This window comes from Clupea harengus, chromosome 25, assembly GCF_900700415.2.
Source record: "Clupea harengus chromosome 25, Ch_v2.0.2, whole genome shotgun sequence".
In the NCBI taxonomy this organism is placed as follows: Eukaryota; Metazoa; Chordata; class Actinopteri; order Clupeiformes; family Clupeidae; genus Clupea; species Clupea harengus.
The window spans coordinates 10,092,604-10,116,372 of record NC_045176.1 but is presented as its reverse complement, the minus strand read 5'-3'; the positions used below and the strand labels follow the sequence as shown (position 1 = coordinate 10,116,372).

The window sequence follows — 23,769 nt, the reverse complement described above, 5'->3', positions numbered from 1 at the left end:
GGTCGTCTGTTTCGGGCCTGCTCTAGATGGCCAGTGCAGAGGATTAGAGAAGTTTTTTATCAAATAGGGGGCCATTTTGTATGACATCATCACACCATTGTGCTCTGGACTGACATTCAGGAACAAATGAAAATGGTCGTGGTTGTGTGGTCTCAAAGGCTGTGACTGCTTGGATTGTGAGGTTGATAACAGTGCTCTCTTAAATAACTTGCTCAGCTTAAACAAAGTAATGGTGTTTTGTTGTTTAAATGAAATCCAAATCCAAGATATTGGGTATATCGTTCACTGTAAACATTTGTGCATATTATGATGTGACTTTGTTGTAGAAGTAGACCCTAACCCAACCAACATCCATCCAGTTTTTATTTCTAGTGGCCATTGGGAAGATACAACTTTTAGTCAGTCTTCTTGGTCATTCCTTATGCTTCAATATAACTTCAGCAATACTCCATTGTGAATTGATGACAATAGCAGAACCCCCCCCCCTTGTTAAATATTTGCTAATATTATTATTTTATTAAGTTTTTTCAGTTTGGAGAACCCTTGAGCCCCTATACATGGGCACAACAGGCACATGTAGATTGATGGTACTGTAGGGACACCGTCAAAGAACCTACAAATACCTGTGACTGATAGGTAGTGTGTCTCAATATTTATCAAGACACATTGTGTATTGTGTTGGTGCCACTAGTCACACCATTTTGCCAAAACAGTGAGACCACTCAGCCTAAACTTAAAAATGTAATTTAAACTGCTGATTCAGTCACTTCGAGTGTTGAGCACTGGCTGAACTTGACAGGCCTCCTTGAACACATTAGATTTCATTACATTAGATTTAATGATTGAGAAAAAACTGTCCATCCCTGATTTAACCGACAGATGTCGCTACGGGCTTTATACCGTCACCGCACCACGATGTCAAATGGGAAGAAAGGATGGTACAGGAGGAGAGTGCAAGCGCTCCTACCTCTGCCTCCGTAGCTGCGCACCGCAGTCATCCGGTTTTGCTCTTGTCCAGCCGTTTTCTTCGGACACTGAACGGATGTTACCTTTCTCGTTCCTCACCATCTTCTAGCCAAGGTTTATAATCCATCCCAGCTGCAAGGAATGATTGTCAGCGTTTGTGGTCTTTGAATATTTGGAAGAAATCGAGCGGGGAGTTGACACAACCACGGTTCCCCTGGATATTATTCGGTAAGCGCAATGTCATTCCAGTTGCTTTTCCAGCTGTCATACTCCCCACCTACACCGCAATGTTTAGGCGGTTAAATAGGCTACGGTGGTTATTATTCAACCTTACATTCAAACAAAAGAACAAATGGACTCGTCGGCAAATTTTATAACCTATTCATATGTATTTTTTATTTTAATGCTTAGGGGACCAAGCGATTTGATCCCTGCAGTTGTTGGGCTATAGTATACTGGCTTTAAACTGAAAATGGAATCCATTAGAGACTGATTCTCCATCCAAGGCGGATGCGGGGTTGCGCTGGAAAAAAAATGTAGTACTTCCCTATTGACCTAAATTTCAGTGATGTATTTGTAAGATTATACTGGTCGACCACAGACTGCAATTGACTGTTCGTCCTTTGTCTAAAATATGCAACCGCATGTTTGATCAAACGTTTGATGAATATCGTTTATTTTTAATATTTCTTGATCGACGATAACCCACCTGACTGTATAGCTTTACACACATGAACGATTGATGATAATTTGATGGAATGAAATAAAATTGGATGAATTTGATGAAATAATGATTTCAGCGAAAAATAAAGATGTAAGACATGGATTAAGGTACAAGACGATGTTCTGAATAAATAGTCTTTTAATGGAGACCATTATTTTGTACATATTAGCCTAACCGTACTGGATACAGGGAGAAAATGCTACTATTGTTATATAGGTGGTTGTTATTTAGCTTTAAATAGGGAATGAGCAACTCCTCAATACATCCCAAAAAGTAGGCATTCGATTTTCCTTGAATATGTCACTCGCATCAGCTCCGATTGTAGAAGGCCCGGCTACTTTCAGTTGTATACTTCAGTCCTAGATGCTGCTTGATTTTTCTTCAGTTGAGCCTACCCTCTGAAACTGCCAGTTCACCCAAAACAATCCAAAATAACACCAGACCAACACTGTGTACCAATGAAATTGTTGTCTGACAAATCCTGAAGACATCATGATTGATACTTTAATGTGGATTTTGTTGTCATTTTAGTTTTAGACAATTCAGTATCAGTTTTGGACTGACAATAAATAAAATAAGAAAATATGGATGCATGCTGTGAAATTAACTCCATGCATTTGGGCCTTGTTAAAACATACGGTTAAACGAGATCATATTTAGTCATGAAAGACAAACTACAAGAGGGGAAAGGCCTGTTTTACACTACTTATAAGGGAAGCCACACAGAACCTTAGTAAAGGCATGATGTACGTGATTCTGTTTTGAGAATTGTACATTCAGGGTGAGGGATTCTGAATTCAAATACTGATAAGGTTAGTTTTAGACTACCCCTCCCCTTCGCTTCCTCTCATAATGCACACATGTGCTTACACATTGATCCTTAGAGGCTAGAGAGATAGATATATATTATATCATGATGCTGAAGTTTTTATGAAATTTTATTTTTCTCTTGTAGTGGAAAAAGATTTTGCCACACCAGTTGACTATGAATTCCTAATGTTTTGAGATATGCCACTCATTTCAAATGTGATTTCTCTATCTGTATTGACCATGAATTTATAATTACTCATCAGTTCAATGTAGCATCTCTGAATCATTTTTTGTGCCAGTGTTTTTGTTTTTATTTTTGTGCCAGTGATTTATTTTAGTTGCATCAGATGTGCTGCGGGTGGCTGTTGTCAAATCAGCAGCTCATAGCAGAAGATTAATACTGTGCCTAGACCGGTTGAAATAGGCCCCCTGTTGATAGAAGGTAATGGACACACATCAGCAGCCTTACCGACTTTCATGGAGGGAAAATCATAAGGTTTCATACGAGAGTGCGGTTATTATCATTAATTATTTAAAATGGTGCATTTGCGCCCAATGGACTGCATCAGTGATGATTATAGCTGGAAAAAAACAGGCCCTCTGCTTGTGTGTCACTGTCATAGTGGCCTTGAGTTGCCGTCCTACAAGTTTCACTGTGCTTATTGTTGTTATTTTGTCTTAATGGCGTTGGAAATGGGCCTGGTCTAGAATCCAACTGGACTGAAGTGAAGTGATCAGATCAGCCTGTAACCAAATGGCGTCGACACTTCTCGCTTTTAGAGCTGCTCATTCTTAGGAGCCGATGAATGTTTTTGATGTTATCACTTTACAACAAGTTTGCTGATTGAGTGGAGTGGACTGGAAATCTGGGATTGCAAACTCTTCTGACTTCTTTGTTATATAGTTAGATTTCTGCCTGCATCCCTGTGAAAGTTGAGTTCGAAAGTGAAAGGCTAGTTAGCCACACGGCCTTCTACCCTTACATTTGATGTAGGATGCTGCAACTGTCATCAACAATACTGTCACTCACACAGGCTGGTGGCATTACTCACTCTTGCCTTGTGTTAAGGCTTATCCATATTTCAAACAAACATGCAAACATGCTTCGTATTACCTACCAAGAAACAATTCAGAGCTATTTCTTTCTGAAGGTAGCATCTATTTGAACAAATGTTATGAAATAAACTGATTCTCCTGCATTCCCTTGTGCTGGCTAAAGGACATCACTCCAATTTACTAAAATGGCAAATTAAATTTGATCATGTCCTGTTTTAATAACACCTTTACTATTTGAGCCTTCTCTGCCGAACAGGTAACATTGCTATTCGTCTTCAAGCTGCTAGTGGTCATTATTTGTGTTGTTTTATTGTCTGCATTCTAATAGTGCTTGACCTACAGTACATTTTAAGTCTTTCTTAGGCACAGTTTTGCATTGTAAGCTATCTCAGACTACAGGGTTACAGAGCTGACCACCTCATGATCGCAATTTGGGGTTTGCCAAAAATTGTGTTTTCGTTGAGAGCATAAAGTGAGCCTGGAGCTTTTAAGTCCATTAACTGTAGTTCCGATACTCTTGTAATGGTAGACCTAACTCAAAAAATGGAAACACTATTTTATGATGAATAGCTGATTAATAGCTTTGGCTCATAGATCATGAGTCAAGCCAATGTTTCTAATGTTATACTTTATACGTATATAAAATGTTTTACAATAAAGCATTTTTATCTGAAAGGTTTACTCCCTCGGTTGCCTCAGCTCAGAGTTGGATATAAGCCCCTGTGATCTCTCTGCCACTTGCATGTGTCTTGGGTCATACATTAAGCTTTGTCAGTTCAGCTATAGCTGTCTTGTGTTCATTGGATGTCCACACTTCCTCCACCATCAGCTTAAATGTGTAGGCCTATGTGATCCCAGGTGACAACTGACCTTGGAACAGATCCGAACAGCACAGATTTAAAGTACTCCAATGTGGACCTCTGGCTCCAAAAATCCATTACCCCGGCTAAATTACAGCATAGTCAAGACAGGAAGAGACGAGAGGCAAGCTGTGGGGATTCTCTCTCTTTTGTCTCCAGAATGTACTTACATTTTATTTCATTATGCCAGTTTTTATTCCATTATTTCATTATATCTGGCCAGGATCTTCATTTTTTACAGCTTTTGATCATATTAGCATTTCACTGTGTACCTGAATCTGTTGATATTTGTCATGCTCCATGTTTTTGGGGCAAATTATGCCTGCCTCTTCAAAACGGCCTCAGTGAGTGTGGATGAGGGTTCTTTGAAGAACTGTTTTTGCCTTTAGATTGAGAAAGGTTTTGGATATTCTTTGTCAGTTGTTAGCATTGTGTATTTAGCCTTTTACATATATACTATTTTGTGCAACCTGCAAAACATTCACTATATTCCTATTGGCATTACAATATACTGCATTCACAAACATTTGGATGTGAACCTGACAGCCAATTTAAAATGTACCATATCCCACATAAAATGTTTCAATTATGCCTGTTTAAAAGGGGCTGTGTACAAAACTTACCTAAATACTTAAACCAAACCATCAAGGATGCACAGGAACACTGTTCTTCTAGACTTACATTACTTTTGTATTACTACAGGAGACAAAATGACAGCAAGGAATATAACTGCACAGTGGAACTTAACGTCTCCTCAAGTCCTCGCACTTATGAGTTGGAATATTTTGTGGGTGATCTGCAGTTTCACTTGAGATATTGACCTCTATATTGTAGCACTAAGTCTGTCTTGTCAAAATATCTGTGCTCTTTGTTCCCAAAAGCGGATATAGTACCTCGTCACATAGTATCAGACTTCACTTCGTTCCCTTGGTAACCTCGCAAAGAACTCGTCTCGGATGGCTTCCTATGGACAGGTGAAAGCACCTGTCACTCCCAAGCATAGTTGTGCCCTCAAATAAAATAGGACTTTCTTCACCTCAGAGTCTTCACCTCGCTCTGTCATTTAAATAAGCCTCCATACAGGACGCCACACAGACCGTGGACCTGGAAGTTGTGTTTGATTGTGTTCATAAGCGCAGACGAGCGGACAGAAGTGCAGAAGGCCTGTCCCTACCTGAGCGGCTCGGTTTTGAAAGAGCTCCAGTGAAGACAGGCAAGCTGTGCTCAGCGAGCACCTGCACTAGTGATTATGAAATCCATTGACACATGAAATGAGAAGTATGGGAGGCGACAGGGCTCTTGTCATCTATTTATAGATCCGCAGCCCTACTCCAGGGCCTGTGTGTGTGTGTCATCTTTATTTACTCTTGTGTTGTTTATGTGGCAGCAGCTACATTCCACACACTTCCGTGGTTGTGCTCTGTGTATGAGGTCATCACTAGTTTGATTGAGAGATACTGATAGAGGCTATAGACATAGAGGCTATAGATAATAAAGATACAATTTCAGAGACGCAGCTATGCAGATATATTTGTGTAAACAAGTAATTAGGCACAGATAAAAGAAAATGGCATAGATGTGTAGGTGTGTAGACGGATTGACCCATAAAATATCCCAACCAGGATTTTAATATTAAAATCAGAATTTTCAGCTTAATTTGCATCTCATTTGGATACTCATGTGTGTCTGCTAGACTCATTTTGTCATCTCGGAGTTTGGGTCTGTAAAGTGCACAGCATTAAGTATCGGTGACAAATGATCCCAGGTTATCTAGGAAATCCGACATCGACCTATGACCTGATAGCAATCAGCAAACCGTGTTAGCATGTAAAGGATGACAGGATAAACAGATTATAAGCAACTTCAGCAAAGCTGAAATAGAATTAGTAAGCAATGATAACAATACAGTTTCACATTGGGTAACTGGCATTGTTGAAGCAAATGAGTAGTTTAAAAGGATATTAAGAATGCAGTAACACCTTTAACACCACACTCCATTCTTTAACAACTGTGAATTTGACTGACTATTGATTAAGGTGTGGTGAGGGCATTGATGAACTCGTAGGGCTGAGGAGCACTGATGCTGTTGGCCAGGGGCTGTAGGATGGCAGATCATGTTGCCTTGAGGTCTGAACCTCGTTCTGTCTGATGAGAAAATGGAATCTGGGAGGAAATGCGGAGGGGGAGGGGTGGTCATTAGTCAGTACAATAGCAGCTAGGGTCGGCTGTGAACCTCTATAAATGGAGACAAGATAGTTGTAGGTGTAATTCTCTGATAGGGATTTTTTGTGTGAGATTTGTAACAAAACTGAATGGCTAGCACCGATCATTTAGCAATATTCCATTTTGTTCTGCCCTGCACCTGTGTATTCCATGAGTGGGAGTGTTCGTTTGGTTCGTTGTCTTTGTGAAATGAGAGCTCTATGTAAAATAAGTGGTAACAGTGTGCGTATCGCAGGTTTAGACGGACTGATCATAGCAAATTCAAATTTCGATTATTTATTTACACATCTCTATGTACAGGTGGAATTTGGAACAGCTTTACTCTTTTTGTTTTACTTTTTATTTGAAATGCCTTTTACCGTCTACTATTTCATACTGGTGGATATACGGTTTTGTGGTATGACTGTTGGTTGGCTGAGATAAACACTTTTTGTTTAGTTTGTTTTTGGGGCTTTCCTGGCCTTTATTGAGATAGGGCAATTGAAGTATGACAGGAATAGACCCAATGACATTCCACTCCCCTCATTTGGGCTTTGAGCACATGATTGGTACGTTGCTTATCCCTCATGTTGTGTTCCGCTCAGAAATTACCGTTTTTTAAACTTCAGTCTTTAATAAAAAATATTTTCTATCATCTTAAAGTCAAGAGGATTCATGACATCCTTCATCCTACCTACTTCAATCCATTTATTAAAACCAGGTCCATCACACATACGCCACAAGAGCAGTGCGTTGGAGCCTGCAGTGGGGAGAAACTGTAATTTTAGAGTTAGGATCGCTAGGTAGAGTAAAGAATCGCTGTAATTGCACTCCCACACAGTCCATGTCAGTGGATGACACTGTCTGCAAACAGAGAAACCACCTCGTTTAAAAACATATGATTACACAGTAAGAAAAAAATTGGTAACAGCACAACTTTGTTCAGACTGTAGAGTCAAGACTGTTTTTTTTTTTTTGCTTCTGTTACCCATCCTCTATTTGTCAAGCAGCCATTTTCAAGGTTTTGCACTGGTGTGTCTTCAGGCTGGCCCGGATAGATATCGCTCCCTGGCTCTGTGCTGACTGTGGAGACGGTCGTGTGCTGTGGTGACTGTGAATGAGATGAGGTCTTCACAGCTCCTGCCCCCTCTGGGCTTGTGTCGTGCCCCCGTGGGGTTGGGGGGGGTTGTCCCGTTGCCGTGTTATTAACTGACCAGCAGGGGTCTTCCCGGCTGCCGCATCGCAAACCAATTACCTAAAGGCGAGGCGTGTCGGCAAACTCATTTCCTCGCCCACAAATACATCTCCTTCCGCCATCCTGAAATGGTCTGAATGATGCTCGTGTGTGTGTGTGTGTGTGTGTGTGTGTGTGTGTGTTTGTGTGTGTGTATGGCTGTGTGTGTGTTGGTGCGAGCGAGGTCCTGCAAACATCTCCTTCGCTGGTAAACAACATGGCCTCCCTGCATTCATCACAGCCCTCGCAGAGCTGTGTGCTGATGGCCGAGTAATGGGTTTGTGGATATCCTTCGAGTTCATGCGTCATTACTCAGCGGTGGGTGGCCAGTGGATTCTCGCACTGTCACATGTACGTGCGCGGGCACAGATCTGATGCCATGCCTCAGGGTTTTGCTTGCTGCACGGGACGCTCATGCCATGGTTCTCTGAGCAGCACATTAGTGAGCATTAATGAATCCCACCTCTCTGGAAACCAGTCTCCTCCCAGGTCAGGGATCGTACAGTGCAGAGTAAAGGGCCTCTGCCTTAATGGTTCTGTGGGAATGCAGTGCAAAGCCTGGCATGCCTGCAGATGTCACACCTCTTTTGTTTGTTCCCAGCTGTAGAATGCCACTCTCACATATCCAGCTACACACTCCCACATACCCAACTACTCACCACACACAGGAACCACACACACTCTCTCCCTCCCTCACTTGTCTGAGATGGGTTGGCTGGTCTTGAGACACTAAGAGGGACTGCATCTGTTATTCCCTGCTCATGCTGTGATGTAGGTCTTAAGGGAACAGTTTTGTGTTCAGAGACAGGTTTGCCTCAGGTGTCTTAGGTAAAGGTGTAATGCATATAATATTTTCATATATTTACAGTATATGTTTATTGTATTTATATTATACACCATAATTAAAACATTTATATTATCACAAAGTAATCTAAAGAAATAAGAATAGATTATACTTATTTTTGTTACCTGTGTGTGTATGTGTGCATGTGTGTGTGTATACTAGTTTGCATTTCTGCATTTCATTGTCATTTCATTTCAGTCACGATGGCCACTGAAAAGAACATAGGTCAGTCTTACATAGTCACCAGAGGGTGGGTAGGAGCAAACCCTCACATAGTCACTGTGGGTAGGAGCAAACCCTCCCATAGTCACCAGAGAGTGGGTAGGAGCAAACCTTAATAAGCAGAGCGACCCCTCTGATCACAGCAAGCCTCAGATAATGACTCTTTAACATCTATGTCACGCTCAACTGGCCTTTGAGGACATTATTCCTGCAGCTCTTTAATTGCTTTCGCTTTGGACTGCTATCTCTGAGCCCATGACATTTGGGGCTGCATGTCACATCTTTACAAACTTACACCAGCATCAGTTAGGCCTGGGCCTAGGTGCCGTTGCTCCCCATATCATTTTGGATAGAAAAGGTGAGTAACTAGAGCTACACGTTTTCTTCCATTAATTGACAGTCACTCACAAATAGTATAAATGCGCTGTACACAGTATAAACACACTGTACTTTAGTCATATAAAACTATGAAGCAGAAGAATACACTTTACTGACTCCCATCTGTTTAATAGTTGCCAAACACGTTTATTCTACAATGTTTTAATCTTTAGGTGATCAGTAATGTTGGGCTAGGATACTGTATAGCTGTATTTTAATGTTAGGCATGCAGTGTATATAGAGGTTAGTGCTTCAGAGCACTTTCACTCATTTCTAATCTGCTGGTTACAGTGCAGGTATAGCTAACCTAGTGAGAACTTCATTTGACGGTGTTGATTTGTGAGTTACATACTTCAGGGTGAAACTGTACCCTATGTCTTACCTAGGTTCTCATTCCATGATAGCACCTCTCCCTCTAGAACTGCTCTCACAGTATCACTAGTGGAGTGAACCACAACAGGTGTAGCGACATATGGAAGGCTAAGCAGTTGCTAGGGGCAGTGAGTTAATCCAGTGCTTGCATTTTGTTGTTTTCTTCATATTTAAATACATCCTTTGTGCAAGGACATAACCCTGTTTCCTTTTCGCCAAGTGCCTTTTCTAATCACTAAGGTTGACATGTACGATGACTTTGCATTGCCTTCAGCTAGGCTCAGACTGATCGTGTAGTGAAAGCACCTCACCCCCCTGTGTATAAGCATAGGTTTTTTTGTATCACATCTATGAATAGTAGCATGTCTTGAGATCTGAAATGGTTTCAGTGTTAAAATGATTGAACCGACAGTGATTTATGTCATTTCAACCGCCCAATTCATGTCATGATGTAGTTAATCAAACAGGAAAGTGAGAGCTAACTCTGTCTGCTATATACAACATAAAGAACAGAACATCTGTGGTACTTCACTGTGTGTTGAGGTGAATCCGTGATTTGCAGAGCAAACATGCAGTGGTTGTCTCAAGGGGGTGCAATCTGTTGTTAAAAGCATACAGCTTGTGTCTTTATAGGATGTAATTGGGATGAAAATGCAAGGACAGCTGTCCCAATTGTATTATCGAGCTGGCAGAGAGGACTCTTCTAAACAAGAAGAAATGGTCTCAATGTGTGGCATGTAATTGACCTACTCCATGGGAAAATTGGATGTGTAATATAATTTGTGGAATTAGCCAAACTGTCATTTAACTACATGAATCACAACTGTGGGCATAATTGATCAGGCTAGCACCCCTTGCAAAAGTCATGTAGGAGTCTTATTCAAACACTTGGCATATAACTGTGCAGAACATCCCAGGTTGTTGTGGCAACTGTTGCTATCTATACGGCACCGGCTCCCTAAGGGGGTTGTAGGTGTTCCATACAACAAATATGACTTAATCAGGCATGGAGGGCTGAGAAAACATTCACTATAGCTGGTTTGACCTTTAACCCTACAGATATACTCTACAGGAACATGTATACTTGTAATGTAAATACATGCAAAATGTGAATGCTGCCACTTCCAGGTGTGATGGAAAGAGAAAGGCATATCTGGCCTAATTTTGTGCCTCTATCTTCTCTCCTTTTCACTGCTGTGTTGATGGAGATACGGGAAACAATATATATCGAATTGAGGTGTATTTCAGCTGGGAAAGGACCGCTGCCTTGTAATTATCATGCTAGAGTCAGCAGTCATGGCAAAATGTACACCATGAAATCTGTGCACGATCTCAGCAGTTAGTGCTGTGATTTAATAATAAACCCACAGGGATTGAAGCTGTGATGCTGTTTTGTATGCATAGGAAAAGCCTGCCAGGCTGACGGGTGTGACACCATTGTTTTTGAATCGCAGAAAAGATGTGGGGATGAAGCCTCACAGTGACTTAGGTGGTGCTGAACTGTCGTAATGGATTGATGTCTCCATGGAGACAGCAATACAGAATGTTTCAGGAACAGGAAAGCAATAGAAGCACACACGCATCAGCAGCAGCAGCCTATTCAGTTACCACAGCTTAAGGGTGTTGGCCTGCTTCCTTACTGGAACTGCTAGGTTTATTGCAAGGTAGCCAACGCAAAATTGTATTTGATGTTAGTACCTGAGGAGACAGTGGGATAATGTCACCTTCCCCGCAGTTGCTTGTGTAAAATAGTGTTATTTGCAATGAACTAAATTTAAATACTTTACTTAAAAATTTAAATTGTTTTGTGCTGTAGAGCTCTGCGCGGTGCACAAAACTTTAAGATCTGTGGCCAGATACTTGAACTGTACACTTGACAGCAGAATCACAAAGACACTTACATGGCTGATATTACGGTGACTGAGATCTGGAGTTCAGTTTCTATGGTTACTGTTGCTCTAGCATTGTGTTAGCTTGACTGAAACAGCAGAACTACCCAATGTTCCTGCTCAGGAAGTTGACGTGCAGTAATTGAGGGTATGTGTTTGTGTGGCTCTTTTGGATACTGTCACTTTGCTAATGTCACGTTGCTAATGATGTTTTCTGTGTTTCTGTGTTTTGTGTGCATGTGTCTTCTGTATGGAATTTTAATTTAATCATGAGCTCATCCTCACTGTTCAGAATTATCAGTAGTCCTAAATCATAGGTGGTTGCCTGTGCACAGCTGTTGATTGTGAGAAAGTATTCCTACTTGCCCTTCTAGTAGTTTTATGTGAAGGAGCACTATCTGGAGAGTGATAAATAATTCAGCCCTAACTGCACTCAAAGTTGTTGTATTCCTCATTGGCTTCATACACTGTCCATCCCTGTCCACCCTTCAACAACAAACTACAGCCCAATGGACTGAGACTTCATTAATATAAATCCATTAAATGTAACGTGCCAACATAATGACTTAAGACTAGACAGATCCCTATAGAGCACAGCCAGTGCAAGTCAGCAGTGTGGCTCCTTTTAATGAAACAACAAGGGAACCCTAGGCATTCAAGCATACTCAAGCATAGCTGTGTGGTCAGTGCACTTACACATGCAAATAAACACAGACACACATGAAGACACAGATGCTACACACACACACACACACACACACACACACACACACACACACACACACACACACACACACACACACAGAGAGAGAAGAGAGAGAGACTCAGTTATTAACAATATATGTCCAAAACTGTGCAGAGAAGGATGCAGACTGCAGTATGCTGCAGCACGCAGGATGCTTCCAGGCTGTATATCAAGGGATGACAAGATGGCTGTTAGTAATCATATTCATAATTATCCACAGATGTAATGGTTGTTCCTGTTAAGATAGTGTGAGAGAGTGAACAAATGGAGATTTTTTTCTGCATAGGATCAATCAGCCGAATCAGGAAGCACAAAAGAGGCAGAATCAGGAAGCACAAAAACAGAATAATCCATCTAAACTCTGCTACATACACCAACAGCTGGTGCCATTATTAGTTAAGCTGCTATGAAGCGGTCTATCCTAATGATCTCACTTAACTGTTGTGACCGATTTGACCTAGAAAAGACCATGCATTCTCTCTCTCTCTCTCTCTCTCTCTCTCTCTCTCTCTTTTTCTGTCTCTTTCTGTCTCGTCTGTCTCACCCACATATACAAGCTTTCTCTCCCTCAGTCGTTCTCTCTCTCTCTCTGGCTTGTCTCTTTCACCCACATGCACAGAATCTCTCCCTCGCTCTCTCTCTCTGTCCCATTCTTCTCATTCCCTCCCTCTCACTCTTCCCTTCAGAGGTGAGATGGACAATGACGCTGTTTTCTCCTATGTGAACGTTCAGAGGTCAGAATAGTCATTCCACAGAGCAGTTTCTTCATGCCGTGTTTTACAGCTCAGCTCTGGGGTTGCGTGAAATGAGTGTTGCTGCCTCTGGCCAGGGTCCTGAGCCTTTAGCCACTCCGAGCGTGCTAGAGGAGGCATGCTCACGTGCTGTACACACACACACACACACACACACACACACACACACACACACACTCTCTCTCTCTATCTCTCTCACACACACACACGCACACACACACACACTCTCTCTCTCTATCTCTATCTCTCTCACACACACACACGCACATGCACACTTAAACACACACACACACACACACACACACTCTGTCTCTCTCTTACACACACACACACACACACACACACACACACATACTCTACTTCCCTCTCCCTCTCTCTCACACACACTCTCTCTCTCTCACACACACACACACACATACTCCCTCCCTTTTTCTCTCTCTCACACACAAACACACACATACAGTCCCTCCCTCTCTCTCCCTCTCTCTCATACACACTCTCTCTCTCTTTTCTCTCTCTCTGTCACACACACACACATATTCTCTCTCTCTCTCTCTGTCACACACACACACATATTCTCTCTCTCTCTCTTTCTCTCTCACACACACACAAACACACACACACACACACACACACACACACACACACACACATACACACACACAAACTGTCCACACTCGACATGTGAGCAGCCATTTTCTCCCCACCGTAGCTCTGCACTCAGAGGCTGATTTGGTGAGCCGACATTGGTAAAGGCAAGAGCAGCAGGGACTGGCAGGCTCCTGGGTATGTGGCCAGTGATCCCATAGCTCTGAAATCACAGTAGGCAGAATTTCAGGTCGTCGCTGGAACTTCAGGTCTACTGCATCAGGAGATGACAATACAATAGGCAGGCACACCGCGTTTGAGAGTCAAACCCTGTAAGAGAGATTCACAAACTGAACTAGGTCAAAAGAGAGAGAGAGGGATGAGAGAGAGGGAGAGAGGGATGAGAGCCAGTGATATGAAGCAGTGAGCATAACAGAGGGGAGGGGAGGCAGAGAGAGGGAGAGAGAGAGAAAGACGAAGAGAGAGACACAGAGAGAGAGAGAGAGAGAGGGATGAGAGAGAGAGAGGGAGAGAGAGACACAGAGAGAGAGAGGGATGAGAGCCAGTGATATGAAGCAGTGTGAGGGGAGAGAGAGAGATAGAGAATGGTTAAACAAGTGTGAAGTTGGTATTGTCAGTTTTCAAGGAAAAGAGCCTCTCAAAGTCTCATAATAAATTATGACATATGATGACACCATTGCATGTGAGTCGTCAGATGTGGTAACAATGATAATTGTGTATTGTTAATAAATATAATCCCGATAACATATGGTCTTACACATGCATAAGACTTTAGTTTTACCCCCCTTCAATTCAGAGTATTCATTACAGCACTTAAACTAACCAGTGATATTTCTCTTGCAGGCGGTATGCCAGTTCCAGACCGGCAGTCTGATCCACAGAATCCCAACATGCTGAGCCCAGTGTTGAACGCTTCCAATGGAGACGGATCTGAGACAGAGACCACCTCAGCCATCCTGGCATCCGTCAAAGAACAGGTAGGGCCCCACCCAGCTCTGGAGAGCCCACTCATTATCTTACATTGGGGTTAATCAGCAATTACTCTCCGAGAGTTTGTCTCGATGTCTACATTTAGGGAGCCGTGCAGGCTCTTTAATTTCACTTGGAAGGCATCTAAATTATTCCCTCAAGCGCAACTGGCAATTATTCCAAGTCGTGCGATTCTGAAAAATCCCTTAACCGAACGCAGACGGTCTGACTCTGGCTCAGCCGCAGGGTTTAGAGATTGGGATGTTTTCCCTGCAGTATCGTAGATTTTAATTGGTTAGTCATTGTAATGCATCACATGATGAGTCTGTCGCCCTATTTTATGGGGCGGGGGGGAGGAGGGGGGAGGGGGGAGGGGGGGGGGTTGCCACAGGTAAAAGGTAGCATTATTATTGTAGTGCAAGGGACTCATCTGTACTACTAACTACGATTAACTCTCTCTGTTTAATATATACAGATACTTTCTGATTGGTTATCTTAAATGCATTTGGTTTGTGATTTTCTATTTCTTATTTCCTGGAAGCGCATTTGGTATATAAGGCAAGCATGGCTTGCTTAGGTTAGTTATTGCTTTTTTTGTTATCAAATCAAAACAAATACACAAGATCAATGTAGCAATTCATTCTGAGACTAAGATAATCTAATCATCCCATATTAAACACTAGGAATCTTTTGTCACAACCATCTACTAGGCCTAGACATACGCAGCATTTTCCCGGACAACCCATGGCTCTTGCAGAGTCAATTCATGGTCAAGTGTGCTGTAGATGGGAATTGATTATGACAGTCTCCCCCACTTCCTCCTCTCAGCAGTGCTGGCGCTCATCACTCGCTTTCATCCATTGGATAGAGGAAAAAAAGACAAGCTCTCAGGGCTGGAAATCTACAAAACGAGTCATAAAGTAGGCCACAGCCATGGGAGGCCGTAGGCCAGCCTAATAGTGTGTCTATCTGAGAGGGTTGGGATATAAATAAGCAAAAGGCCTGCCATCTCTCTTCACAAAGCCTTTCAGTAGAGGACAACGCAACCGGCCCTCCCACGTATCGTCGTGGTGACGGAAGGCCCTGACCCTGGGCCTACCGGCACACTTCCACGTTTGGAAAGCACTCCACCTTTCAGTTTTCAGGATTATTTATTTAATATGTTCAATTATTTATTATATATATTATATATTTACCACGGATCGTTTTACTGCTTTTAGTGATTGCATAATGATTGCTGAATGATTGTCTGACATGAAGATTAATATTACGATTTACATCATTGTTAGCTCAGTTACGTTTTCTTTAGGGTCTAATTTCTTAAGGTTGTGTTGTGTGTTCTGGTGCTGTTTCTCTACCTCGGCACCTGTCCTCTACTGTGTCCAGGCTCAGTCCACCACTAGATGGCAATGTTCAGGTTAATGATCTGAATGAGGCCCATCAAGAAGGCTTGCCATTCCACATTTAAAACATGTCAGATTTGTAGTTGTCCTCAGCTATCTAAAATGGTACATTGTTTGCCCATGTCTCTCAGATATCTCTGGCACAAAGACACAGCTCCCCATATGTAGTGAAATATTGTTCAGTCAAGGCAAATAATTTACTCCATCAGTATGTCCAGCATGTAAACATCATCACCATGCCATGTAAGTAAGCCAGAGCATGTCTAGCATAACTGAAAGAACAGGACAAACTGTAATCAAATGTTCAGTGCATATTGTCTCCTGTGGTCTTGGTGAGGCTGCCCTCATTATGCTATTGCTTTCAGTTTCACCTGAGCAAAATATGAAATCCCAGATCACAATTTGACACAGAGGGCTTTCTTTCCGCTTGAATGAAAAAAGACATCTATTCAACAGCATCTGTTGAAATGACGAGTAGATTAGTGATCATAGCATTATCATTAACAACAAAACATCTTTTCTCTCAAAGAACATTGTTTTCCCGCTGCAGAGCAAGGTGTTACTGTAATAACGCTGAGTGTTCTCTCTGGAGCTTCCAAATGAATAAAGGTAAGCGAGCAGTCATTGAAAGGAGCTTTAAGTTTTAGTCGATCCCTATTACATATTCTGTTGAGCACTGAAGGTACGTCAGAGAATTCATTCAATCTGCCAGAATATTGAACGTTTTTTTTTAAACCGACAACTCCAAGTAGATTCTCAGAATAGAGTTCATAATGGGCTTCATTTGAAATGAAGGCTGTTGGAAAAGTTTCATGTCGCCAGCAACGCTTTTGAATCTGTTGGCAGCCCCTCCTCTCCTTGCTGTGCACATGTAGTGCATACCTTTCATGGCTGTGATATGATGTAGCACAGTTACACATATTCATGCCTCACTCAAGAAGTATCCTAGCCTGACGATGTCATACTCATAATTCTAGTCAGAATATGAGTCTGATACCGCTCCAATGGGCTGTGATTATGGGGCATGGTTTCAACCGAACCAGGAAAAAAAATGCCTCTTCGCTCAATTGGATATATCTAGAACCAATCAGAGCAACGTAGTATGACCATAACGTAGACCATGGGGCCAGCTGATACATTCAACTTTTACCGGATCCCGTAGGAAGGACGGCAAAAACATCTTTTCGATCGACAAATGCCTTGATCGCGTTTCTCTGTTCCTCTTTCAAAATGAATGTGCTGTCAATGTCTTCTAAAACAGACTCGAATCACCACATTTCAGCTCTCCAACGGCAGCCATGTTTGTTGAAAACGAATTCACCCCAAAAGCTCTTTAGTGACGTGGTTGATTACGTTACGGTTGATCATCTGTCCATCATCGTATAAAGCCCGCCTTGACAATTTGATTGGTACGGCAATGTCTGTCCGCAGATAATTTCTCCTCAATGGAGTAATGCCAGACCGAACTTCCCAACCAAAACATTTGTGGGCGGGGCTAAGTTCGGTCTGGTATCCAGGCTAGAAGTATCCCAGTAAGTTTGAAGTTTGTATGAGTTGGCAAATGTCAGCATTTTGTTTGCCCAGGTGACAGGAGTTAAGGTAATTTAACTGATCCATTCAGGTTTTGATGTGTGGTCTATGACAGATTCCACAGTGTATGCAGTAATAGCCACAGTGTAGCAGGGAGCACAGTTATTTGTGTGTCCTGCAGTGTGTTAAGATGTTGACTGTTGATCCGGGGGTTTGTTTGTTGGTGTCAGAGATTCAAATCCATTAACAGTCATGGGGATTATAAAGGGACATAACATGGTTGAATGTTTTGTTTTTGTTGTGGATTTTTGCACAGACATACTGGCTGCTAGTTTATGAATCAGATTTAAGATCATAGGCACCCTTGAATTGAAAGTGTTTTTTTTTTTTTAGATATTTCATTGAAAGGTCACACCGTTAAGTCCCTGTTTATTGTGGTAGACATGAACTATTTTAGTTAATTAAAAACAAATTAGCAGTGGAATTAAAAGATTGAGAATGCTTACACTTACACTGAGTCTGACTAGTCATATTTTGGCTGTTGTACTCTACTCTCGCAGTTCTTATTGTATTTTTCTCCTCCACAATTTTTGCCCAACGAGTAAATAACCCCACACTTCAGGGTGTTGTAATTCACATTTGAATCCACTCCATTTTACTGGACCTTGGGGTAAATACCTGCTTTCAGTATTCAGCGGGCATTGGAGTGTTGGCGACCAGTGTCTTGTCCACTAGTTTTACATAAGGCCATTGAATTCGTTTCAGAATGTTGAAAATGATACAGTTAAAGTTTCCTAAGGGAAACTTTTAAGGCATGCCAGGGTGACATTTTGTCATCAAATGGTCCCCTCTGAAAAAAGGGAAAAAGTGAAATGTCAGTCTCCCTCCACGGGGCATAATTAGACTGTTAGACCAGAAGACTGCAGCCAGTATCTGAAGCGGCAAAATCTAATTTTCTGTCCCTTAGCCATTTATTTCTTCCCTTAATTGGTCTAATTTCATTGTTAAATCACGTATATTAAAGCAATTTCTACATGCATGTATGTTTCCTTTAATTTTTTTTCTCCATTTTTTCTAGTAGCATGTCAAATGTGTAGAAGCCTAATTGACTGTGCTTTGCATTGTTTCTTCAGTTGGCAGGGTACACTACTTGTGTAGGATTTGCATTGATTCTACAATGTCCACAAACAAGCATTCAGCCTCATACCGGTGGCTGTTTTTCAATCATCTATTAGATTTCTTTCATGGTGTCTCCTTTGTGAGTATTCCAACAGCGTAATGCACTCCACAAGAGGAGTTAGCATACATGATCTGAAAGCATTTGAAAGGTCAGAGGTCGACAAGGGCTCTCTATTTTGACTTGAGGCCATGATTATTCAAGAGCAGCCGTATTTTCCTCATTGTTAAGTAGTATTCCACAACTAACGGACACTGGTCTTTGGCAGAGCTTGCAATCACCCTTATCGTTAAATGCCCATCTGGGCACAGAGGCAGTTAGCGCTTTAGGTGTTAAGCATATTGTTGTGGTGTTGTCCCTAAGGTTGCTGCTGCTGTTCTGTTTGTTTTGCAGCATGTGAATTTGTGTTTATGGGGTGGGGGAATGGGGGAATTGGGGAATGGAGGAGGGGATTCTGTGCCAGTGATACGATGTGGGGAGATGCCAGGAGGAAAAAAAGCTGACATCACCTCACAACACAATGGGCACAGACAGTGAAAGCTGCACGTGACGTTCTGTTTAACCCTGTCTGTCTCACTTCTCTCTCTCTCTCTCTCTCTCTCTCTCTCTCTCTCTCTCTCTCTCTCTCTCTCTCTCTCTCTATCTCTGTCTCTCTATGCGTTACCTCTGTGTGCTGTGCAGCACGCTATATTTAACCCCACTCCTGTATCGCCTGTGAGAGTGTGTGGCCTACTCCCAGCTGAATGAGCTCGCCTATAGTGTGCCACTGAGGCATAGCGCTCACTTAGCTTCCCTAGAGAATGAGTGTGAGAGGGAGAGAGAGAGCGAGCGAGGAGGAGCAGCTAGCACAGCCAAACTGAAAGACAGGGTGCATCTATGCTCCTAACCCCAGTCCCTCCAAAAAAAAAAAAAAAAAAAGCACTTCTGATTCCCCCCAGCCACTCTCCAAGCCTTTCAATGAGCCCCTCCCCCCCTCTCCTCCCCTCTCCTCCCCTCTCCCTCTTCAGTGGGGGGGCGCAGATGGTGTCGGGAATGGAGGAGAGGAAAGAGGAGCAAGCAGAGAAGTGATTGGAGGGCAGCGGGATTTGGCAAGCGAGCTGGTGGGAGGGACCTTTTGTGATGCAATGTTGCATAAATAATGCCAAAGGGGTTCTAAATTCTCTGTTGCCATGGCGACCTTTGTGCCTGACTGAACTCCTATTCTTCCCGGCTGGAAGGCAGTCACTACTGGCCTCGCAGTTTCTCTAATGACTTTTTCGTAATAAGACACAATGGCCACGCATGCTGCTGAAGGTTGTTGATGTGTGGCAAACTGTGGATTACTCATTCAAACATGCTTTCTCTGGAGCATGGTACATGTGCCGGTAAGGGTTATTTACTTATTTATTTCTTTTTTGCTTGTCTTGCTTTCTCATGCAATGCAACAGGTGTTTTGCTCTTTTGCTTTCAGTGCTGTTTTTCCACCAACAGAATTGGGGGGAAATAGAGTAGGGGTTTTGGGTTTGTATTTGTATTTGTTGCAGATTGTTGTTTGTGGATCAAACACAGACTTAATGGATTATCTCTTGTGTTTTCTGAGCTTTGAGATAAAGCAGGGTGGGATTTTGTTGATTTTTACCACACTCCCAGACTTCGCAGACTCTCCCTTCCTTTTGAAAGTGCTCTCCTTTTGTAACAGGCTCAGACTGCTTTATTGTTTGTTTTTAGGTTTTTTTTTTGATGATGATGATGATTCTAGCCAATAGGGCATTGTAGTATAGTTCCACTAGACCAAGATGTCCACCAAATAACTTATTTACCTAATTACTACATTGTCTGTGTGTATGACTCAACAAGACTCAAGGCAATAATAGACCATGCAATGCAGAAAACATCCAGTTACTATGAGATAAAACAGGCATCACACTCTGGTAACTGCCTGTGGTGAAGTCCATCTCACTGCATTTAGTTCTTTCCTTTTCCCGGCAACCCTGCAGTTGTGTGTGGCGCATTCTTCGGCATGGTGAATGGGCATTTATGTGGCTCTCATCTGGGATCCGGCCCAAAATAGCAGGTGATGCATTCTGGAGCGGGCCCATCGGTTCCGCTGCTCCGGGGAGGTTCTGTGACCTTGTGGCGAAGTGAACTCATTTCAGTCCTGTCACAAAGGAAGTGGCAGCTTTGCTTTGACTGCTTTTGACTGCTTTTGCCTGCGGCCGTCAGCGCGCATTCTGCGGTCTCTCTGTTCGGCTGGACACTCGCTGGGGCTGCATAAAAAAAAAAAAACGCAGCCTTGAAGTATGTCATCCTGTGGGGAAGTGCAGAGCAGCCAGCCCCCCCCCCCCCCTCTCTGTTAGGGCTTTGTCAGAGTGTCTGTAGGTATAGACAATGAGATAGACATTTGTTCCAACTTGTGTGTGTGTGTGTGGCTGTCTATTTTTTTTGCATTCGTAAGGATGTAATTTCATAAATATGTTTCTTAAGAGTTTCTACATTTAGTAATTGTTTTAACAAACAGCCAGTTAAATGGGCTTTGAGGCTTGCAAAATCACTCACTGAAACCAAGAGGGGATAGTAGTATTTCCAGTTGGCTAGCTCTGACGATACCTCAGTTGTCATCCGTGTGCGGCATATGGAAAACTCTCCTGCTGCAAGTCCCACTCACTAAAACGTGACATCAGACTCAAACCTTAACCTTGAAGGATAGCTGAAACGAGTTGAGTAAGATGAGACGGGGGGGTATGCTAATGGATGCGGAATGCGAATCCCCGCGTGCCAAAGAACACACTGTGTCTGTGCAGGTACAGCTCGTCCCTGGTGGCGCATGCACCCACCGTCCCACCCACGCGCGCACACACACACACACCCTCTAACGGCCTTCTCTTCCTCTTCCTCCCTTTTCACCTCCTCCAGGAGCTGCAGTTTGAGCGCCTGACACGGGAGCTGGAAGCCGAGCGACAGATAGTAGCCACCCAGCTGGAGCGATGCAAGCTGGGCTCTGAGACAGGCAGCATGAGCAGCATCAGGTGGGTGTATCTCCCAGCAGGCCTTCCTCTTCTCACATGACCAAATGTGTGTGTCTGTGTGTGTGTGTGTGTGTGTGTGTGTGTGTGTGTGTGTGTGTGTGTGTGTGTGTGTGTGTGTGTGTGTGTGTGTGTGTGTGTGTGTGTGTGTGTGTGTGTGTGTGTGTGAGTCTGTGTATGTGCGTTATCCATTCTGTCTGTTCCATACCGTTGTCCACCTTGGGTCTCTCTCCTCCTCCTTTCTCCTTTGCTAAATGTAAAATGAAGCATTCATGAATGCCTAACTAGATACCCTAATCGGTGAGGACAAATTCAACCATGATAATGTAATAGGCTGAAGATAAACAAACATCTCTGAAGCCTGTTGGAGTTGTCACTGGCAGTTGAACATTGACAAATGATTAGCTTCTCTGGTGTATGTAGTATATAATTGTAATTATATAAGCAATGTGCACTTTTTGAGCCATTCTAAATACATTTTACTAAAGGAAGCTAATATTTTTTTCAAACTAATTATACTTGTTTTCTTTGTAAATCTGATTCAAATTGCAAACAAAAGATTAGGTTGTCTGAAATGGTCCATGTTTTCATGTAATTAACCACTTGACCCTTTAATCAGCATATTCATGTAGACCGGATAAATCCTACTGATTTTGCCACTTCTGTAGCTGTTTGGCTGTAGAAATTGTATGCCTAATTAGAATCAGACAAAACTGTATTGTTTATGTGTAAAAAAAATAACCACTGCAGTTAGTTCTTTTTAATTACATATTCTGGCAATGCTATAGTCCGCTCAAGCTCTCTGGTTTTAATGTGTTCTTAGCCTTCAGCAAGGCATTGGACTGGGCTGTAGAAGACTAGAAGACTGGTATAGCATGGGTTGAGTTATGATGCAGGTTGGTCTCGGTGGTTTAACACCGTACTAATTCCTCTCTGGAGACCAGACACAAACAACTCCCGTGACCTCTGCTGCTCTTGTTAATTACAAGGGCCAGCTTGATGGCCACGAGGGAGAATGCACTCCCAGACCCCAGCGCTGCGTCTTCCCCCGCTGAAGGCAGACCCTCAGAATTTGAAAAGGAGGGGTCTGATGGAAAAGCAAGTTTGGGGTGGGTGGCCCCTGCATCTTAATGAGTCAGAGCAGGTCAACCGTCTAGGAAGACATATTGTGCTGCACTGTGGCTTATGTCTAGGCACAACACCGCGCCATCTCAGCCCTCGCCACAAGATTCAGGGTGGGCGTCTCAGCGTGGCTCTGAAATACACTGCTCTCTGTGCTCTCTAACGATGCGCTCAGTACTCAAGACTAGTGCTGCCTCAGTCTCTATACCGTGCTCTCTAACGATGCGCTCAGTACTCAACACTAGTGCTGCCTCAGTCGCAGGCAGAGGTTATTGAAGTGCTCGTGTTGTTTTATCTCTTTACCTCTACACATTAGACACCCCCCCCCCCATCTTCCTGTCTGCTTCTAAGGCTCTGCTCTGCAATGGCCGTCCCTTTGGGTTGGGATGGAGTGCTTCCCACGCCTGTGGCCTCAGGCAGTGAGTAAGTCCCGCCACTCTCACCTTTTGTCTGGGCGGGCAGACGAGCAGGAGCTCAGGGCTCCACAGCACCTCATCAACACCTTCAGCAGAGCCAAACAGACCCATTAATTCCCTCCTTTCTCTCGCACATTGATCCTACCCTTGCCTGAAAAACGAAGGCCAATTTCAGAGATTGATTTCTAAAGTTTTCCCGTCTGAAAAACTCCCCGTTTCGCTATCAGGATAGAAAGGGGGTGTAATTACAGCAGAATCAGGGAGGGGTATTTGTTCCGAGGCGAATATTCTTCAACTTGAAAATGAGTTGAATATCCGTTATCTGATACCAAGATGAGAGATCGGAGCTTTATAACAAAATGCTGATTTAGTGTTTAGTGCTCTTCATCATGTCTCTGACCTGGCAGTAGTGGACATTGTAGCTCGGCTGCGTAGAGCATGTGTTTAACACACTTCTGCACATGTCTGTGGGCCTGTAGCTAGGCTG

General features: G+C 42.9%; 1 protein-coding gene across 7 annotated transcripts in view; it reads left to right on the top strand.

The window, feature by feature from the left end:
- Positions 1-939: 939 nt before the first annotated feature.
- Positions 940-23,769, top strand: part of ctnnd2b (catenin (cadherin-associated protein), delta 2b) — a 59,642-nt gene continuing 36,812 nt past the window's right edge. For 5 of the 7 annotated variants that reach the window (XM_031563169.2, XM_031563171.2, XM_031563170.2 and 2 more), the window contains exons 1-3: positions 940-1,194; positions 14,507-14,640; positions 21,635-21,747. In XM_031563169.2, coding sequence (XP_031419029.1) covers positions 14,512-14,640; positions 21,635-21,747 — 242 coding nt within the window. In that variant the 5' untranslated portion in view covers positions 940-1,194; positions 14,507-14,511. Of the gene's footprint in view, positions 1,195-14,506; positions 14,641-16,579; positions 16,645-19,729; positions 20,107-21,634; positions 21,748-23,769 lie in introns of those variants that run through there. The other 2 variants (XM_031563173.2, XM_031563172.2) reach the window with 2 other exon arrangements.